This window comes from Notolepis coatsorum (genome assembly GCF_963971535.1).
Source record: "Notolepis coatsorum genome assembly, chromosome: 10".
Classification (NCBI taxonomy): Eukaryota; Metazoa; Chordata; class Actinopteri; order Aulopiformes; family Paralepididae; genus Notolepis; species Notolepis coatsorum.
The window spans coordinates 16,474,445-16,495,888 of NC_140174.1; the positions used below are offsets into that span (position 1 = coordinate 16,474,445).

The following is a 21,444-nucleotide window of genomic DNA, read 5'->3' on the forward strand; positions in this document are numbered from 1 at the left end:
ATAGTTCAGATCTTTTAAGAAGCTTGGCTGATTCGTCACCAACCGACAGTCCTTTCAGTCAGTCTGCCCAACAGGCACCAGTATTTCTGAGATAGTGGGAGTAGAGTAAGCATTCGTTTGTTGAAGCAACAGCATTTATAATGCTTCCCGCTTCCTACACCGCCCCCCCCCCCCCCCCCCCTCCCCCATGTCAGCTAGCATACTTAGCATGATGCTAACGAAAGCAAATATCTCAAAAACCAAAACACTGGATGAAGTGCTTCTCGAGTCTACCAAGAGCACAGGATCCCTTTAACACTTTGAGTGCCAACGACGAGAGATAATTTTTTTTTTTTTTTTTTATTATCGATTTCCATTCATTTTTCATCAATCTTGCCTCACGTTACCAGTGGGGATCTGTCTGAACTCGAACAGGGAAAATACCGCCCCCTATCGTCTCTCCGGATGGTACTGCACCCCTTTGGATTGGATTGAATGAAACGCATGGAGAAAAAAAAGTCCTGCTTCCACATTTTACTTGTCAGACAAGTAACCGGAGATTAATTAGGTAATCGCCTACCACCAGAACAGCAGAGAATGTGTGTTTCGAGCGTTGGATCAATAAACGCGATCGATATTTGGTATGGCGATCAGGAATTGGAATAATCTTTTTGGAGAACATCTGATCTGAGGTAAGGAATCTATTTTACCAGTCTTGGGGTAATCAGAGCTTTTTTCGCAGATATATCAATGTGGGCCCTATATGTGTATGTGTGTGTGTGTGTTGATTGATTTTTCAGCCCGCTTCTCTAGCGTGCATAAGTACACATATACTATTGATAAACTAGCGTAACGATTCATAAATAGGCAGAAAAATGACAACGTTTTTTGTGTATTCCAGTAAAGGGCGATTCCTGCAGAATAACTTTTTTCTGGAAATTTCCAAAAACAAGCGTTTTTCAAAATTGTATAAAACGGAAATGTACTGATGAAAAAACAATCCGTTTCGACAATGTTGACTGCAAGCAAGTGACGGGGCGTATTTAGTGATGCACCGATGTGAAAATTGTGGCCGATACAGATATTAATATTGCTGTTCTGGCAGATACCGATATTTACCGATGTCGATATCTCTGTATAGAAAACACTTTATGATAATCAAATAAAGAGCATTTTTCTTTTTTACTTTTGTAACTTATTTTCAGAAATGACTGATATTTTGAAACTATTTAAGGCCAAAACATGTACTAATCTATGTTTTAAATTATGCTATATGTCTAATCTGCCCATCGCTTATCAAAGAATCATTTTCCAGTAAAAATTGGCAAAGCAGATTGTGTTTTTATCGCTTCATTTCCTTTTTATAGCATTTTGAAAACCACTCTGTTTCGAAGAAAAAACAACACATTCCCTGATAATCGCCTTTTACTGGAATATTCCAGAACGTTATCATTTGTCGGTCTATTTATGAATCGTTTTCAAATAAACGCTAGATGGTCGATAGTATATGTGTGCGCACGCACGCTCGTGCCGTGCGCTGATAATCGCTGCTATTATTTCCTCATGGCTTTTACAGTGAAACAGCCATATCACATATAGTGGAAACGCTTATATCTCTATGAAAACGAGTCTGATTATCCCAACACTGATAACATAGATTCCTTACCTGACATCAGATGGTATCCAAATGGTATATTCCAATTCCTGATCACCATTAGAAAAAATCGATAAGTATATTGATCCAACGTGTGTACAGTATAACCCATGCTCGCCGCGGCTCAGAGGCTCCAGAATGAACTCTGGTAACTACGGGTGCATCAGTGGACTGGAAAATGTGGACTGGAATATTTTTTTCCCCCCATCCATTTTCATTGAGTCCATTCCAAAAGGGTGATTTACCATCTGGGAGACGATAGGGGCCGCTTTTTTCACATCTGATCGCCGGCGGCCCCTGGATCTCCAACGGTAGGCTCGCGTGATGCAATATGATTCAGATCGCTAATAAAAAATTTAAAAAAAATCAGAGAAAAGCCGTGACGTGGCTTTCAACGTCACAATCGTAAACCCGAGATTAGCCGTGAGTGCCGCTCAAAGTGTTAAGAGACTACCAAGATCACCTTTAAGAGACTACCAAGATCACAGGATCCCGTTAAGAGACTACCAAGATCATAGAATCCCTTTAAGAGACTATCAAGATCACAGAATCCCTTCAAGAGACTACCAAGATCACAGGATCCCTTTAAGAGACTGCCAAGATCACAGGATCCCTTTAAGAATCTACCAAGATCACAGGATCCCTTTAAGAGTCTACCAAGATCACAGGATCCCTTTAAGAATCTGCCAAGATCACAGGATCCCTTTAAGAGTCTAACAAGATCACAGGATCCCTTTAAGAGTCTACCAAGGTCACAGGTTGCCTTTAAATGGTGCATTTATATATCCCTTTTATCCAAAGCGCTCCTCACACACACACACACACACACACTACAAACTGAAGTACAAAGACCAGGGAACTCCCTCCTACTTTCAGTAGCACGTCAGAGGTAGGTCTGTCCTGGGCGATCTTCTGCAGACAGGAGTCCACGAAGTTACAGAAGTAATCCGACCTGGAAGAGGCAGAAGTTAAACTGTTACAGAAGTAATACGACCTGGACGAGGCAGAAGTGTTAAAAAAAGGTTCCCTGAGGTGTCCTCTTCATCTTCACAGCTGCCTGGAGAGAAGCACACAGACCCATGCAGACGAGGCACCTTGTTATAAGCTGCTGAATGAGAGCCTCTGCTAATGGACCATCTAGCCTACCTTAAAGCTCAGGGAGAGCTAAGCTAGGTGGTCCATATTCATCCATTAATTTGTGCTAAGCTAGGCTAGATGGTCCATATTCATCCATTAATTTGTGCTAAGCTAGGCTAGACGGTCCATATTCATCCATTAATTTGTGCTAAGCTAGGCTAGATGGTCCATATTCATCCATTAATTTGTGCTAAGCTAGGCTAGATGGTCCATATTCATCCATTAATTTGTGCTAAGCTAGGCGGTCCATATTCATCAATTTGTGCTAAGCTAGGCTAGATGGTCCATATTCATCCATTTGTGCTAAGCTAGATGGCCCATATTCATCCATTCATTTGATTTGTGCCAAGCTAGGCTAGATGGTCCATATTCATCTATTCATCCTATTTGTGCTAAGCTAGGCTAGATGGTCCATATTCATCTATTCATCCTATTTGTGCTAAGCTAGATGGCCCATATTCATCCATTTATTTGATTCGTGCCAAGCTAGGCTAGATGGTCCATATTCATCTATTCATCCTATTTGTGCTAAGCTAGGCTAGATGGTCCATATTCATCCATTCATCTTATTTGTGCCAAGCTAGGCTAGATGGTCCATATTCATCCATTCATCCTATTTGTGCTAAGCTAGGCTAGATGGTCCATATTCATCCATTCATCCTATTTGTGCCAAGCTAGGCTAGATGGTCCATATTCATCCATTCATCCTATTTGTGCCACGCTAGGCTAGCTCGCAGGCGGATAAGCTTTCTACTGAACGCACAGAGAGGAAATTGGAATCCATCTTCTTGTCCGACTCTGGAGGAGACGATGTTGACGTGTCCCTTTAAGACAGACACACAGGATGAACATTTGGCATCAGAATGACATGCCGGGCAGGAAGCGTCTCTCTCACCAGTGGTTGGACTGCAGCACGGGGCTCTCGTTCTGGGCGATGTGGTATAAGGCACTCATGGCATTCATGTTGAACAGGGGAGGCTTCCTCTCCGCTACAGGGACAGAGAAGAGGGGATAAGAGAGGAAGGGGGAGAGAGAGATAATATATAAATGAGCATTCTGCTGCCTTTGTTCTGCCATGAGCTCACGGTGCATAGCCTTCTGCTCCTCATTGGACTTTAACAGCTGCATCACAAGGTCCTCCATGCTGCCCCTAACAGTGTTTGATTATTGTACAAACAAATTGCATTGCCCGCATTCTCCACCACTGTAACAAAGGTAGCAGATAGGGGTAGGTGGAAGGTGCAATATGGTTGTACAAGTAATCAAGCACACAGTCAAATAGCTTTAGCTCCCCGCTGGACAAGGCATTTTTTTTTTTTTTTTTATATTTTTTTTTATTATTGCAGAACAAAAAGTTATTAAAAGTCAGTACTCAACACACAATGCATAATGAAACTTTCAGTAAAGGTGGTTATAATATATGCAAGTACAGAAACAGGATAAAACAAAAATAGTCTATAATAACATTTTAGCCGTATACAGTGTATATCCAACGAAATTACAATTATATAAATGTTAGTATATAATATACCCCTAATACCTATTTTCTAAAACCCTACACACATATGCTCCAGCTCAAACCCCCCCCTCCCAGACCCCCTCTTGGATAGTACCTCCATTATCCCTCACTCCTAACCAGACACCACCATTATAAGCTAGCTTTTATTCTCTCCACCACTTCTAACCACATTGACATTTTGGATTCATTGATCCCCAGAATTCTTGCTGTAGATATTTCTTGATATATCACATCAAGATATGTAAGAAACCACACTTTTCGGCACATTTTTTCTGGTTGAAACCAACGTGATGCGATCAGTTTTTTAGCTACTGTGATACCCGATAAAACCAATCTTTTTAGTTGTGGATTCACTGCAAACTCAAAAACATCATTCAATAGTAATACCGCGGGGTGTACAGGTATATTCCAAAATACGAGTGTTGATAATTGTTGGGACACATCTTTCCAGAATGCCTTAACTGGTGGGCAGTCCCAATACATGTGCATAAATGTTCCTTCGTTCCCATTTGTACATTGGGAGCATTTGGAGTCTTGTATAAGCCCCATTTTGCACAGCCTTATAGGAGTCAAGTATGTCCTGTGAATATAGTTCAGATTGATTTGTTGATGATCCGGGTTCCTTGATGTAAGTCGGACATTTTCCCAGGCTCCTTGCCAATCAAAGTCATATTCCAGGTCTGGTATATCCCTCCTCCAGACAGTGTCTATTTGAAGGGTTTCATACGAGGACGTTAGTAATTGATAATAAAAACTTGATACAAAACCTCCCAATGTATCTCTTTCATAGAAAAATTTGTGGTATCTGTGGTGTTCAATTGGTACGAGTAATGGAACACCGTGAGATCTCATACAAAGTCGTAACTGTATGTAAAAAAGCCATGTGGACTCGGTGAGGTTAAACTTTATGCATATTTCGACATAACTACAGAGGCCCTTGTTATTAAAAATATCCCCTAATGAGTGTATGCCTTTCTCTTCCCATATAGGGAATCTTATAGGTCGTTTTCCCATTAAGAGTGCATTGTTATTGAATATGGGAGTGTGATTATGCCATTCTTGAGGGTTAGGATATTTCTTTTGTGTTTCCCGCCATGTTCTGATTGCATGGGTAATTATTGGACCAAATTCTCGCTCACAATGCTTGATTGAAATTTTAGTGTGTGCTATGTCTTCCAGTCTCTGTGGGGCTACCATGTTTTCTTCTAATTCTCTCCAAGATACCAAAGCCTGGGGGTCAAACCATATCTTCACTGGTCTTAAAGTGAAGGCCTTAAAATATTGTAAAAAATCTGGGACTGCCATGCCACCGTCTGCTTTATTTCTCTGTGCGGTGGATCTTTTTATGCGAGGTGGTTTGTTATTCCAAATAAATTTGTATGTGGAGGTTTGTAATCTTTTCCAGTAGCCCTCTGGAGGAGGTAACGGAAGCATTGAGCTGAAGAAATTGATTCTTGGTAATACATCCATCTTAACTATTGATACCCTTGCCTGTACTGAGTTTTTAAGTTTTGCCCACCTGTCCAGGTCGTCTTTGATTTTGTTCTGTATTTTTGTGTAATTGTGCTTCACCGTTTGTCTTATGGTGGGAAATATTTCCACACCCAAGCATCTGAAATGTTTGACCATGGGTATCGCACCTGGGAGGGTTGTGTCTTTTTTTGCACTGGTGTTAAGAGGAAGAAACGCCGACTTAGGCCAATTTATTTTAAATCCCGATAAATCACCAAAGTTTTCTATCAACTTGAGTATATGCGGCAATGTGTTGTTGGGGTTTTGCATGAACAATATTACGTCGTCCGCATATAAACTAATTTTAAGATGTGTGCCCTTGATTACTATTGGTTCTATGTGTTGGGATTGTCTTATAAATTGTGCTAAAGGTTCTAATGATAGATCGAATAGTCCGGGACTAAGAGGGCAACCCTGTCTGGCTGAGCGTGATACCGGAAAGATATCGGAGATGAATGTGCCTGTTGTAATCCTGGCCGATGGGTCCTTGTATAGTACTTTAATCATATCAATGAATCCTTTTCCTAACCCCATCCTTTCTAATACTGCCCATAGAAACGACCATTCTAACCTGTCAAATGCTTTCATAGCATCCAGGGATAGTATCGCCTTAGGTGTGGTGTCCTCTTTGTCAGCATCTAGTACGTGCAGTATTCGCCTTATGTTATCATTGATCAGGCGACCTTTTATGAAGCCTGTTTGGTCCGGATGAACTAAAGACGTCATATGCTTTTGCAATCTGATGGCTAATATCTTAGAGTACAGTTTGACATCGGTTCCGAGGAGGCTTACAGGACGGTAACTACCGCACTCAGTGGGGTCTTTGTCTTTTTTGTGAAGAACTGAAATGAGTGCGGTATTTTGGTGTTTATGGAAGCTTCCCTCTTTGACTGAGTATATGATCATATTTAGTAATAAGGGTCCAAATATGTCCCAGCAAGAAATGTACATTTCTGATGGGATACCGTCAATTCCCGGAGCCTTGCCGTTTTTCATTCCGGATATGGCCTCCTTGAGTTCTTCTAATGTGATCGGTACTTCTAACTGTTTAGCGTCTTCCTCCGTAATTTTAGGGAGAGTAATTTGATTAAGATATGTGTCTAATTTGTCTTGATCAAAGGTCGTTTCTGAATTATATAAATCGGAGTAGAATTCTTTGAATGTATCGTTTATTAATTTGGGTTCTGTTACTAGAGCTTGTTGTTTCCTAATGGCAGTTATATCTGCAAATTTTGCATTAATTCTTAGTCGCATGGCTAATAGGTGACTAGGTTTAGAGCCTTGGAAGTACTGCTGTTGTCTTGTGCTGCGTATTTGCAATTCCGATTTTTGTCTGTATATTGCTTTGATCTCTGTCTTTAGAATGTTTACTTGGTTTTCTAGTCTAGTAGAGTTGTTGTATTTTAAAGAATTAAAAAGCGTCGAGTAAAGCGTTTCCATTTCAGATAGTTTTGTGTTTTGATTTTTGCGCAATATGGAGGAAAATCTATCCGAGAAATCCTTAATCATAGTCTTTACCGACATCCATAATATTCTGGGATCTTGCACCGAGTTAGCATTATCCCGTAGGAATATTGTGAGAGCTTCTTTAATTTGTGTAATGAATTCATTGTTGTTAAGCAGCATAGAATTAAAACGCCATCTTGGGGCCCGGGAAGATAGTGTACCAAATGTTGCTTTCAGGATTAAGTAGCAGTGATCTGATAGCGCATTGGGTGTCATTTCCACTTCATATTTATCAAATATTCTCGGGGATGCAAAGACGTAATCAATTCTGGATAGTGTGTTGTGTCTCGACGAACGACAGGAGTACTTGCGGGTCATGGGGTTAAGTGAACGCCATAAATCAGTTACCCCTGTTGATTTCGACCAATCTTTTAATGCTTTAGATGAATTTTTTTGTTCGCTGGAAAAGGTAAGGTAAGTTTTGTCCATCCTTGGGTTCCAAATGGCATTAAAATCCGCACCTATTATATATGAGTATTCGGGATGGTTTAACATTTCTCCGGTTAGTGAAGTGAAGAAACCCACTTCGTACAAATTTGGGGCATATACCGCTGCTAATGCAATTTTCCTGTTATTGTGTATAATCCTAGCTATAGTTATGCGCCCCTCAGTATCCGACCATACCCCTTTCAATTCGATATTTAATTTGCGTCTGACGACTATGGCTACCCCTCTAGTTCTCGTAACAAAAGAAGAGTGACTAATATTATGGTATATGTTATCCGCTAACGTATTTATGTCTTCCTCTAAAATGTGCGTTTCGCTTAATAGAGCCACGTCCACATGTTCTTTTTTCATCAGTGTGAGCACGCTTTTGCGTTTGTGTTGTTTGTTTATCCCACCGGTGTTCCATACCATTATATTCAAACTAGCCATAATCTATGCATGTTTTTGTGTAGTTTTTGGTAATGTTTCTGGAGTGTGAAGCTACAATAGATGTACATCCAATTAATGAGGTCCCGTTGAGAGCTGAGCTTAAAAACATATATATATACAAATAAAAATCCCCTAATTTCCCCTCACCCAGAAAGTCGTACAGGCCTGTGTTCCAAGAACACATCCTCCGCGATTGACTTTCTCCCATAGTCCACCGGATTGCCCAAACTGAGCATTGTAATCTTAATCTACCTATGCTAATTGCCATAGGATCTAACATTTCCATTCTATTGCAATAGAATGTCGCTTTTGGTCTTGCCCCTTCCCTTACTGTAATGAAGTGTTGTGATAAATGACAGAAAAAATAAAATAAACAATAAAAAAAAGAGAATAAACTTTTATCGACATATTCATTTGAACCCTCTACTAACGTGTGGAAAAAAGGAAAAAAGGAAAAGATTGTAGAGCAATATTGACACCTTAATGTGAAGAACATTGGAAAAGAACAATGTAAGTTAAAATATATTTTAAAAAATATAGAGTAATGAGAAGAAAAAATTAAATAAAATAAAAATCAATGGAAAGATAGATAAGGAATGAGAGATAGAATAATTATCAACGTGGAGAAGCCACTAGTCTCGAATTAACAGATTAGATATGATAGAAAAGCAGCGCCTTTTAGAGCTTCAATGTGCCCTCAATGGAGTGATTACTTAAATTGTTAGAATAACCTTGTAGTGTTCATACGTTTAAGTGTGGTTAATTTTTTAAATATTATTAAAGACTGATAGAACTTCATTTAATTTATTATCTGCTATGTGTATACACACCGGATGTTTATTGTTAGAGTTGTAGGCTTCGTTGTCATGGTGCCTTATATTCTAGAAGGTTGTAGAGTATACTAGTGCCTAGACTATTTTATGTTCCAGAATGATCTAAGAGACTCAGGGCATTTGAGCGATAAACCCAGAATATTCCAGATAGATCTTTTTGCAATGATATGTATTTGTCTCCTCAGAGACCAGAGTCTGAAATTATAATGTATTATGAATCGTATTATACACAATACACATTGTTATAGACGGCTTGCATATCGTCTGCTACCTTGATGAACACAATAAAGTCATTCTAACACTGGTATACAATGAGAAAGAGGCTTATATGTTTCCGACATTTTCGCCCTGCCTTGGGTTATTTGCTCCAATTCGATTCAGAAAATCCTCAGCTTCCATAGGTGTGTGTATATCTGACCTGCGACCGTCACTGCCCAAGAATGATAACAGCGCTGGGTATGATAGCCTTGGCTTGTAACCGGCTTTGAACAGCTTTTGCATCACATCTTTGTATGGTAGACGTCGGTTGATGGCATCTTTGCTCAAATCTTCGTAGATAAATATTGGTTTACCACCATAATTCAGATTCCCACGTTGGTTGCGAGCATATTTGATGATGTCATCCCTTGTTGTAGTCTTCCGCAGGGTGACAATGATGACTCTTGGCCCGTTGATTCTTTGCCCCCGAGAACCGATTCTGTAAACTTGGTCCACTTCTGGCACTTTGTTTGGATCGATGTTACTCAAAATCGTTGATAACACTGTTGGAAAGTTGGAATCTTCGCAGTTTACTGCTTCTTCAAGCCCTACAATGCGGATGTTATTCCGCCTGTGGTAGCGTTGGGTTTCTAGTAGCCTCTCCGCCGCTTCGTTTTTAAGCCCTTGTATTTCCCTCCGATATTCTTCTTTCACTCTTTCCATCTCTTTTCCCATCTCTGTCATGCCACCTTCGTTCGCCTTGACTGCCTTTGTGATTTCTGTCACCGTATTCTCCACTGTCGTGATTCGCATGGACTGTAAAGTGACCGCTCTCATAATCTCTTCGAATTTAGTATCGATGTGTTCAACGTGTGCTTTGAAAGCGACCATCTGTTCTTTTATCAGGATAGTCAGAGAGTTGAAGTCGGGTTGTGTAATTGAACTGCTTGTGTCAGTTGATGTTGTTGGAGCAGTGAGGGATCCGATGGATGATTTTGCTATTATCTTCTCAAAATCGCCTGCTTTTTCCTTCACGGTATTTTTTTCTGATGTTCCTGTTATGTTGTCATCTGTTGTCTCCCTCTCGGGGACAGTTGTCTTTGGTCCCTGTGTATTCTCCTCTATATTCCCCGCGCCGGGGCTCACCAACGGATCTGCCACAGCGTCGCCTGTCATTGTCTTTGACCGAGTTTCAATCGGCGCCGTTAGATTTGCCGTTTCTTGTTTCTTTCCCGTCCTTTCCTTATCCCTAACCATGTTGTCTTTTGATATAGTTAGTAGAAGGTCTTATCAATACATACGATGTGGTCTAATCTCTTTTGGTACTGTCCAAATAAGGTTTTTAAACGAAATTAACGATAACGGGAGCGGAGCTGTAACCAATTGCGTGCGCTACATATTGCAGCTAAACCGGAAGTTAAGACAAGGCATTTATTTAAGTAAAACAGAAAATGAAGCAAACAACAAAATCATACTCATACCGGCTCCCACTGGAGCACCTCACTGCTGCCTTCACTGTAGTCCAGTCCCTAACTAGGCCGGGCCGCTGTCCGGCTTACCGGGGGTCAACTCACGGTTGTCTGGGTCTCCCAACAGCTCTCTCACTCTCCATTGCAAGACATGCACTGAGGCTCTTTGTCTGTCCTCTCTTGAGAGTAGGGGTGGGACGATACATCGATCCAGATCGATACATCGATGTAATTATCAACAATCGAATCGGATCGATGCGATGTAATAAGATCGATTCATATCGATACTCTTATTTTGAAAATCCTGTGGCGAGTCTCATATCCGCCCAAGAACAACAGCAGTAGCTCCGTGTGTGTAGATGTTACAGCATAGCATTCTCCCTTTCTGTGTGTGTGTGTGCGCGCGTCTTTGGAAAGACCAGATGAGGTCAGAGGAGTTTGATGTTTAAATGTTATTTAAACATAAACAATATAATACATAATAAATGTAGGCCTATACATGATCATGCAACATCAACAAATTGTTGTAGGAACGGTTTGGGAGAGGGAGGTTGTGAGTTTTGAGTTCCAAAAAATGTAGCTTAAAGTTTAAAGCTCAATATATAAAAACGTGGCACTTTACAGTGAACAGGAGGTCTATTTGTATTAAAAACAATAGATTGATTTTCCTTTAAATGTCTGGAAGAGCTCAAAAATACAAATGTCAAATGATATTTTCATTACCTTTTTTTTGTTGATCTAAATGTTACTGATTGTGTTAAATGGGCATATGATATCATCTCATATCGATCGCAGGCACCTGAATCTAATCGTATCGTATTGTATCGTGAGAGACTTTGTGATATCGGCAAATATCGTATCGTTGTCCAAAGAATCTATATCGTATCGTATCATGATGAAACTGGTGATTCCCACCCCTACTTGAGAGGCACGCTTATTGCTGATTGAGACAGCTGTGTGTGTGGGTCTGCATGTGTGAGGCTGTCAGTCCTCTTCTCTCCATTGGGGGAAGCCAACAGCCAGAAACATAGTAGCTATCAATCACCATTCCCCTCAGCCCCTTACCGCCTCTCTGTCTCTGGGCGTGTGTGTGTGTGTGCGTGCGAGCGTGTGCGTGGTGTAAGTGGCATTTTTTTTCTGTGAGAGAGGAAAACGCTGCGCTAAAGCAAGTCTCATCTCAGCTGCGGCGGCTTAGAAACTGACGTGACAACATAACATCACAATGTCCACGATACGTTTAAAAAGTGTATCGTTAATGAACTGTACCCGATATTTATTTAATATCATCATATCGCCCACCCCTAATATATATATAGAGAGATATATATATAGAGAGAGAGAGAGAGAGAGAGAGAGAAACAGAAGGTTCAGTGTCTGCTCTGTCTCTTACCGAGCTCTATTGCGGTGATACCCAGTGACCACACGTCCACCTTGCCATCATACTGGCCCTCGTCCATCGCCAGGATCACCTCGGGAGCCATCCTGCAGGAGGAAGAGGAAGAGCAGCCAGTCAGTCTCCTCTACAGGAGGAAGAGCAGTCAGTCAGTCAGTCTCCTCTACAGGAGGAAGAGCAGTCAGTCAGTCAGTCAGTCAGTCAGTCAGTCAGTCAGTCAGTCAGTCAGTCAGTCAGTCAGTCAGTCAGTCAGTCAGTCAGTCAGTCAGTCTCCTCTACAGGAGGAAGAGCAGTCAGTCAGTCAGTCAGTCAGTCTCCTCTACAGGAGGAAGAGCAGTCAGTCAGTCAGTCTCCTCTACAGGAGGAAGAGCAGTCAGGCAGGCTTCTCTGCAGGAGGAAGAGCAGTCAGTCAGTCAGTAAGTAAGTCAGTCAGTCTTCTCTGCAGGAGGAAGAGCAGGCAGTCAGTCAGTAAGTAAGTCAGTCAGTCAGTCATGTATAAGATATTTGGCCATAACGCCCACCCCTGCTACCATGGCAAGCGCTCCATCCAGTACCTTAAGAGACAAACAAGTCCTAGGACTTTCCTCAGATCAGCCTGCAGCGGTTCTGATGCTGACATAACTCAATCAGCGCCAGACCCGAGGATAGTTGGGTTAACTCGCCAAACGTTCAGCGCCAGACCCGACTATAGTCGAGTTCATAGTTATTAATTTTATTCTATATTTTTATTCATTTCTCTCACACGGACCTCGGGTTACCATAGGGAACCACTCTTGAGATCGCTAGAGTGCAGGTAGTGGCAGTATCGCCCACCCTTCAAAACCTTTTTTTCACACACTGTGTTACATTCAAATGTCTCCGGGTGCAGTTTTCTTGGTCAGGCGAGTCTAGCGGTTCACTCGATGGCATTGGAACGCCTCAAATGCCCCCGATGCATGTGTTGTGGTGGATCATGTTGGCGACACGATGGACACCAATACTGGAAATCGTGATCAGACAATTGGAATATTCTTTTTGGGGTACCTCCTAGTGAAGGTAAGGACTATATGACATCAATCCTGCTTTGATCCAACCATGATTTCACATTGATCGTTGCGACCATGTGTAACGTACTCCAGAACGTATGCCGTTGGTGACGATCAAAGCATCAAAAAAACTACCCTCCCCCCGCTTTCATAATGAAACATAATACCCATTATATACATTTGATTTGGAAATAGTAGCGTGTCCAGGCGAGCAACGCCAACGCTTTGTGAAATTCACGTATTCCTCCATAGCGCCATTTTCTGGGATTAGCCAGGATCAATCTGAAACTATACTTATATTCACCACGGTATAACACGCAAACGTATGCATGACATTTTATTTTTTATTTTTCACACATTGAATGATAGATAGTTGATGTCAAATGAGCCATAGTATTGTATCCATAGCTATAATATAGAATATAGATATAGCCCTGCAAACTCTGCCACTTATTCCCATCCCTTAGTGGTGGCGCAGTAGGAACAAAGATGGCTAGACCCGCCGGCGTTGAAAGAGTTAACAGTTGGAAGACACTGTGCGAGTGGTGCCCGATACGATGCGGGTCATCTTTTCATCTTGTTTTGGGAGTGGCTGTCGTCTAAACAGCAGGTAAAGGCCACAGGAAGCTCGACAATGAGGTCATGAGCTCATGACACGCCACCTAGAAAGGGATATATACAGTGTTTCCCCAGACAGAGGCTCTACTTTGGTAGATCAAGGCCCGCCCAGGTAGATCAAGGCCCGCCCAGGTAGATCAAGGCCCGCCCAGGTAGATTACAGGGATTAAAGCAAAAAAAATCTCCTGACTGAACTTCTTTTCAGGCCAGTCATATTCTTATTTTAACCTCCACTGTACTTTTTGTGTATCGATACTTCGATATTTTTGACAACACTACAGCAATATAACCACAAAAAACAAAAAAGTTTGAATGCATTTTTTTCTTTTTTTTTAGTAGTAGTAGTAGTAGTCTACTCTTTATAGCATATAGCCTGCCTCTAGTCTAAATGTCTATCTTTAGAGGATGACTTTGCAGCATGAATATTGTTTGGGATTCGGCAAGCACGCATTCGTTATTGAAAGTGAAACACGGATTCGAAGTCTCCCCTCTGGTCGTGCGCCGTTCACTCGGTGTCGCGGGCAGGGGTGGTAGGCTGGTAGCGTCCGGTGGTTACCCCCCCCCGACGCTTTCTTCTTATTATTATAAAGTTACTACTTATGATTAACAAAGGCATTCGTTTTGTGGCATTAACGTTATATAGTTACACGTTCAATAACATCAGCATATTTACCGGACCATAGCAAGGCAAGCATTACTCGATTCATATCTCCGTTCCTTCCTTTGCTCAGAGCGTGCCGAGTTGTGCCCATTCTGCGGTCTGTTAATAAAGTTTTCAATCAGACAAGTGTATAGAACAAAGGGCTTTTATTATAACATTCGTTGCAGTAAAACCATTATGCCTCGTTTAGTACTCCTGTGGACTGGAGCTCTGGTAGTCCACTCCGGCGGGGAGCTAATGTTATTAGCCTTGTTGTGATCAATGGCTAACATCCAGGAAGTAAAAACCGAATAGGCGCTTGCCGATTGGTGGTAACAGCAGAGGCGGGTGCAAGCGGTGTGACGTAATTGGCAGATTCGACTGTCAATAAAAAAAATTCCGTTGCATTGCTTTGGTTGAGAGTATTATTATAAAAAAACAGCGTTGATGCGGTATTCAGTTAAACGCTGCGGTGGGCGTGACGTAACAGCGATACCGCAGTATTGCGGTAACCGCGGCAGCTCTAGTTACAGTGCAAGCAGGTGGTGGATGTGACGTCTGTAAACAAGGAGAGATTGACGCGCGAGGAGAGATTGGGGCTGCAAAAAAGGCAACTGTCGTAAAACCAAAACACACCGCAGTTTTAATTATTTTACATGACTATTTTGTTACCCGCCATGTGGCGGACAGACCTCTCATTGTCACTCGCCAAACCTAAAACCTGCCCGCCATTGGTGCTTGGCGGGTGCTTATGTTGTTCCCAGTCTACAAATCATATTATACCAGGTAGCCAATTGACGGAAATCAGTCTCAAGAATGCTTTAATCCCTGAGATTAACACCCTCCCAGGTAGATCAAGGCCCGCCCAGGTAGACCAAGACCCGCCCAGGTAGATTAAGACCCTCCCAGGTGGATCAAGACCCGCCCAGGTAGAAAATAATCGAGACACAATTGTCATTTCATAATGCACACAGACCAGTGCAGCCCTTGTTTTAGAAGCTATGACATCTTGCTATTCAGCCCTGTGACAAGTCCTCCCGCGAGTCACGCTGTTTCTATGTGCAGTGAAAACTGGTCCACACTAGCTGACATCTTTATCATGGAGTTCAGCTACAGGACATGGTGACAGAAGTGGGCGGGGCTCACAAGTAGGGCGTGCCCACAAACGAGTTGGCCTATGAGGAGAGAGGCTCACCAGTAGGGCGTGCCCACAAACAAGTTGGCCTATGAGGAGAGAGGCTCACCAGTAGGGCGTGCCCACAAACAAGTTGGCCTATGAGGAGAGTGGCTCACCAGTAGGGCGTGCCCACAAACGAGTTGGCCGGGGCCACGATGGAGGCGGAGCCAAAGTCCCCCAGTTTCACCTGGCCGGGCTCAGTCAGTAAGATGTTGCCTGCTTTCACATCCCTATATATAGAGAGAGAGTAGAGAGAGGGGGGGTAGAGAGACAGAGCGAGAGGATAGAGTAGAGAAAGAGGGTAAAGAGAGAGTAGAGAGTAGAGAGAGGGGGGTAGAGAGAGAGAGTAAAGAGAGTAGTGGGTAGAGAGATAGTATAGAGAGGGTAGAGAGTAGAGAGGAGAGGGTAGAGAGAGGGGGGTAGAGAGAGAGTAGAGAGAGAGGGTAGAGAGTAGAGAGAGGGGGGGTAGAGAGAGTAGAGAGAGAGTGGAGTAGAGAGAGGGGGGTAGAGAGTAGAGAGAGAGGGGGGGGTAGAGAGAGAGTAGAATAGAGAGAGGGGGGTAGAGAGTAGAGGAGAGGGTAGAGAGGGGGGGGTAGAGAGAGAGAGTAGAGAGAGAGTAGAGTAGAGAGAGGGGGGGTAGAGAGAAAGGGGGAGAGAGAGATTGATAGATAGAAAGACAAAATTGTGATGATGGAGGAAGAGAAAGACAGGGCAGAGATACAGTGAGACAAAGACAGATAGAGGACAGAGGACAGATACAGTGAGACAAAGAGACAAGGCCAGAGAGACAGTGAGACAAAGACACAGCAACAAGGACAGCGATACAGTAAGACAAAGACACAATGAGACAAAGACAGAGATACAGTAGGACAAATACATAGAGATACAGTAAGACAAAGACACAATGAGACAAAGACAGAGATACAGTAGGACAAATACATACGAGATACAATAAGACAAAGACAGAGATAGAGTGAGACCCAGACAGATGGAGGACAGAGACACAGAAAGACATGTAACAGAGTGGGTTACTGCAGGCTGCCAGCACCACAGACATGTTGCATAAGCTTCCCTCCAGCAGCCCGTGAGCCGCTTCCCACAGTGGTCTGTTCTCTCTCTCCATCTGAAGTGTGCGGGGGAGAGGGGGGGGGGGGGGGGGGGTTACCTGTGAATCATGTTGTGAGAGTGGAGGTACACCAGGCCCTGCAGTGCACCATGGGTGATGGCAGCTATTTCCGCTTCCTGGAGGGGCTTCTTGTGGACTGGGGGGGGGGGGGGGGGGGGGAGTGACAGAGGAATATTAGTGATGTTACTAATCCCTGGTTTAATGCTGTGAACTCGATTGATGAAATATGAATTCAAATCGCCAATAAAAAAAAATACGACAAACAAACGCTATATAGCGTTGGCGGCACTCAGCGGTCGGCATGAACTAACGACAAAACGCGTGGCTGACACTCAAAAGTGTAAATATCGCAATACTCAGCATATCGCAATATATTAAGTATCGCAATACTATCGTATCGTGACTCAAGTATCGTGAGGCCTCTGGTGATTCCCACCGCTAGGAGTTTGCCGTTTCATTTACATGATGCTGTTCATACTTGAACGTGACTGAGGACTGTAGTGCATCCATAAAAACAAATAGTAGAACTTCCTGATTATAGTAGTATTATAATTGGCAGAAAAATTTATTTGTTTACAACATATGAAAAACACAAGTTACTGTAGGAATGTGGCTCATTCTGCACAACGTTACATACAAGTTACTGTGAAGACCAGTGTTCCTGAGGCTCATTCTGCACAGTGTAAAAGTTATTATGAACCAGGGAGCGGGACTAGTGGAATATCACTTCTGCAGTCTAGTTTAATGAACAGAAATCAACTAAAACTGCCCACTACTATTCTCTTTAGACAAGTATATTGCTCTCCTACTCACCTTCTAGGAGATCTGAGGCAGAGCCCAAGCAATACTCCATCACCAGCTGCAACAGACGGGAAGAGGGATTGTTCAATCCGAGAGTTATTTTTGGGAACATAACCCAAGTATGAACTTCCTGTCGGATGTACACACACACACACTCACCCATGCTGTGTGCTCTCTTAGGTAACACCCACGGTACTCGACAGTATTGGGATGGCGCAGTTTCTGAAGAAACTTCACTTCCTTGATGATATCCTGCCATTTCTGGAAAGAGAGGGGGTTATGAATATTGATGAGCGTCCACTGGATCACTAGAAACTGAGACTAGAAATGAGTCTGAATTGGGGTTTGTCTCGGTTCACTTTGAATTCCATCAATTTGAAACAAAGACAGAAATTGCATAGTATCTGCTAAATATATTAAAGGTGCTATAGAATAAAAGTATTGCTTTCCCCCCAAATATTTTTTCCCCCCATTTTTTTTTTTTTTTAAATGCAAGACTTTTTACGACCTAAAGTTCTGATTATTAAATGTAAGACTTTTTAAGACCCCGACAAGGTGTCTGGGTCTTTCTGCTCCTACCTCGTTGGACTGCTTGCCACTATAGGACATCTTCTTGATGGCCACCACCTCATTGGTGCGGATGTCATGGGCCTAGAAGAGAGGGAAGGGTTAACAGACAAAACATTATGATAAATAATAAACTATTCTCAGCTACCGTCTTCAAAGTGCTTATACTCAGCTACCGTCTTCAAACTGCTTATACTCAGCTACCGTCTTCAAACTGCTTCTACTCAGCTACCGTCTTCAAACTGCTTCTACTCGGCTACAGTCTTCAAACTGCTTCTACTCAGCTACTGTTTTCAAACTGCTTCTACTCAGCTACTGTTTTCAAACTGCTTCTACTCAGCTACTGTTTTCAAACTGCTTCTACTCAGCTACTGTTTTCAAACTGCTTCTACTCAGCTACTGTTTTCAAACTGCTTCTACTCAGCTACCGTTTTCAAACTGCTTCTACTCAGCTACTGTTTTCAAACTGCTTCTACTCAGCTACCATCTTCAAACTGCTTCTACTCAGCTACTGTTTTCAAATTGCTTCTACTCAGCTCAGGGTTTCCGTTAGAAAAAATTGTTGTCGGTCTCCGTGACCTGCAAGATTTCAATCTACCGGACAAATGAGATTAATTCCGGTCATAGTTTAGAATAAAGAATGTCATCCTCAAGGCATGTAGATTTATAATATTATTACTTAAAACTAGGCTACTTTTGCGTATACAGTCATTAATTAATATATTCCAAATAAAATAAGTCCCTCGATACTCCGTGCTGCTGCTGACTTGAACTAAAATAGACCGCGTATGTGGGCAGTCGGTCCGACACTAAACAGCAGTCTGTTATAATCACATTTTTATGAGCTAACGAATTCCGTTATATTGGACATTTGTATTAATTATATCAAGCGAAGAACTGAGAAAGCAGAGAGACGGCAACATTATCGTGGTTTGCGTGACGACTCTCTCCACCTCGCAACGACTTATTTGCAAAGAGTATGGCGCTGCAGAGAAGCTGATTTAGCTGTTATTGGCTCTTTTCTGGGAACCGCACAACAGCGCCCCCCACCCAACATTGGCTGAAAATGGCCGAATTGGAGTACTGATGGAATACTGCATTGTGCCGTTGCCTCTCTGGCTCTGCAGCTTCACATGCACTCGCACACCCAGCACTAAGCTCTCGCCGACAACGTCGTTGTCATTATTAGAAGCAACGAGGAAACAAATGTAATGATCGTTTCGTTCATCGCATAGGCTATTTAATTTTAGCCTATTTTAATACAATTCAAATAATCAAATTGTGCTTAGACTCAGGGAATTATTTTCACCGGACATTAAGACCGGAGATATTAAATAAGTCGGACTTCAACAGATTTTGCCGGTCAAAAACCGGTAATTACCGGCTAACGGAAACGCTGACTCAGCTACTGTTTTCAAACTGATTCTACTCAGCTACCATCTTCAAAACGCTTCTACTCAGCTACTGTTTTCAAACTGCTTCTACTCAGCTACTGTTTTCAAACTGCTTCTACTCAGCTACTGTTTTCAAACTGCTTCTACTCAGCTACCGTTTTCAAACTGCTTCTACTCGGCTACTGTTTTCAAACTGCTTCTACTCAGCTACTGTTTTCAAACTGCTTCTACTCAGCTACTGTTTTCAAACTGCTTCTACTCAGCTACCATCTTCAAACTGCTTCTACTCAGCTACTGTTTTCAAATTGCTTCTACTCAGCTACTGTTTTCAAACTGATTCTACTCAGCTACCATCTTCAAAACGCTTCTACTCAGCTACTGTTTTCAAACTGCTTCTACTCAGCTACTGTTTTCAAAACGCTTCTACTCAGCTACTGTTTTCAAACTGCTTCAGCTACTGTTTTCAAACTGATTCTACTCAGCTACTGTTTTCAAACGGCTTCTACTCAGCTACTGGCTTGTTTTAAAAACTGCTTCAACTTGAAAGAAACAAACAAACAGGTTCTTCTTGTAAACGTCTAGTTTTGTTTGCATCACATGCGTTTTCTCTTGTTGTTCTATAATATACAAGCCGAATAAATTTCTCTGCAAAGTAAATTTTTGCCGTTTTCTTTGCTCTCGTAATGTTCACATCCCATCAGTGTTCAGTTTCACTTTCTGTTTTGGCAAATTTGTGAGGGGTCTGACCTCCTCGGATTGACAGGCAGTTAGCTCGTTAAATCTCGACGGAGATCGTATCAAACAATCACTTTGAAGCGCGCCGTGCACGCCTACACGACTCCCGTGCACGCTTGTTCCACCTCATCCCAGAGCTATGAGGTGATGATTAGCATTCTCGTGCGCTCGCTGGAAGAACTCACAATGTGCAATTTTCAGGGCACCCTTTACTGTGCTCTGTAGCGCCGATTACATCAACTAGTGGTCAGAAAACTCCATCGGACACCTTTAAGTAGGATTTTAAAAGTTGAGGACTTTAACCAGACTAACTGGTTTTACTTTAAGGATGTGTCCGCTTTTCCCACCACTGCCTGGTTCAACTGAAGGGAACTATAAGAGAAGGAAGGGTCATTGCGTCAGAATACCAGCGTTCTATGCTCTGCTTGGTGCCAGTTCTATTGAAGCCTGTCTTCAAAATTCTAAATATACCAGCTATCTGAGGAAATATACATCAACCAATATATCAAACGTTAAGCTAGTCAACAATGCAACAAATTGCAGATGATTCTGACATCTGAGGTAATAACCTGTTTTAAATGACGGGTCATAAAGGAGATGGATCCCATTCAACTCGATGTCGGCTGAACTGAACGTTTCCACACTTGGCACCAATGTGCGTTTGCGCGCTACACGGTGATGCGATGACCCTTCCTTCTTTTATAGTTCCTCGAGTTCAGCCACAGTACGCAAGAGTAATCACAACGCAACCGTCTCACTGGTTCATAAACACCAGTCGATCACCAAGCCTCCTCCTCCTCCTCTCTTCATCCTTCACTAGCTACTCATTCACCCTTCATTTAACCAGCTTTTATGTCCGCTGCTGGTCTCTTTCTCTCATCCCTCTGATCCACCTCTGTCCCTCATTACTTCCTCCTCTCGTCCCTGGTCCCCACAGCACATGTTCTATCTGCAGCCTGCCCTCAGGCTGGTGCCTCTGCTACCCTACCTCCCCCTGACCCTGGTGGGCTTGGAGATGAGTACATCTCAGTGATGTCACCTTGTGTTCAGCGATGTGAAAACAGCAGCTTTTTCACTATAAAGTGTCTTTATACCCGACTTACTACCATAGTGTCCTATATACCTGCATCACTGTACATATTAATACTACAACTCTGTACATACATCTGATTAGCACTATTACTCAGTCAGTAGTACTCATTTATACATTTTATACCCAGTTTAATCACCTGTACATTGTATATTACTATAGCACTTTACTGTTACTATTAAAGGAGCTCCCGTC

General features: G+C 42.4%; 1 protein-coding gene across 1 annotated transcript in view; it reads right to left on the reverse strand.

Moving 5' to 3' along the window:
• Positions 1-21,444, reverse strand: part of taok2b (TAO kinase 2b) — a gene marked incomplete at its 3' end in the record, with an annotated part of 65,716 nt that overhangs the window by 35,647 nt on the left and 8,625 nt on the right. The window contains exons 3-10 of the mRNA XM_084322543.1: positions 18,043-18,114; positions 17,623-17,724; positions 17,476-17,521; positions 16,702-16,798; positions 15,653-15,766; positions 12,074-12,165; positions 3,666-3,759; positions 2,504-2,585 (exon numbers count right to left, since the gene is read on the reverse strand). Of these exons, the coding sequence (XP_084178669.1) occupies positions 2,504-2,585; positions 3,666-3,759; positions 12,074-12,165; positions 15,653-15,766; positions 16,702-16,798; positions 17,476-17,521; positions 17,623-17,724; positions 18,043-18,114 (699 nt within the window). The remainder of the gene's footprint in view (positions 1-2,503; positions 2,586-3,665; positions 3,760-12,073; positions 12,166-15,652; positions 15,767-16,701; positions 16,799-17,475; positions 17,522-17,622; positions 17,725-18,042; positions 18,115-21,444) is intronic.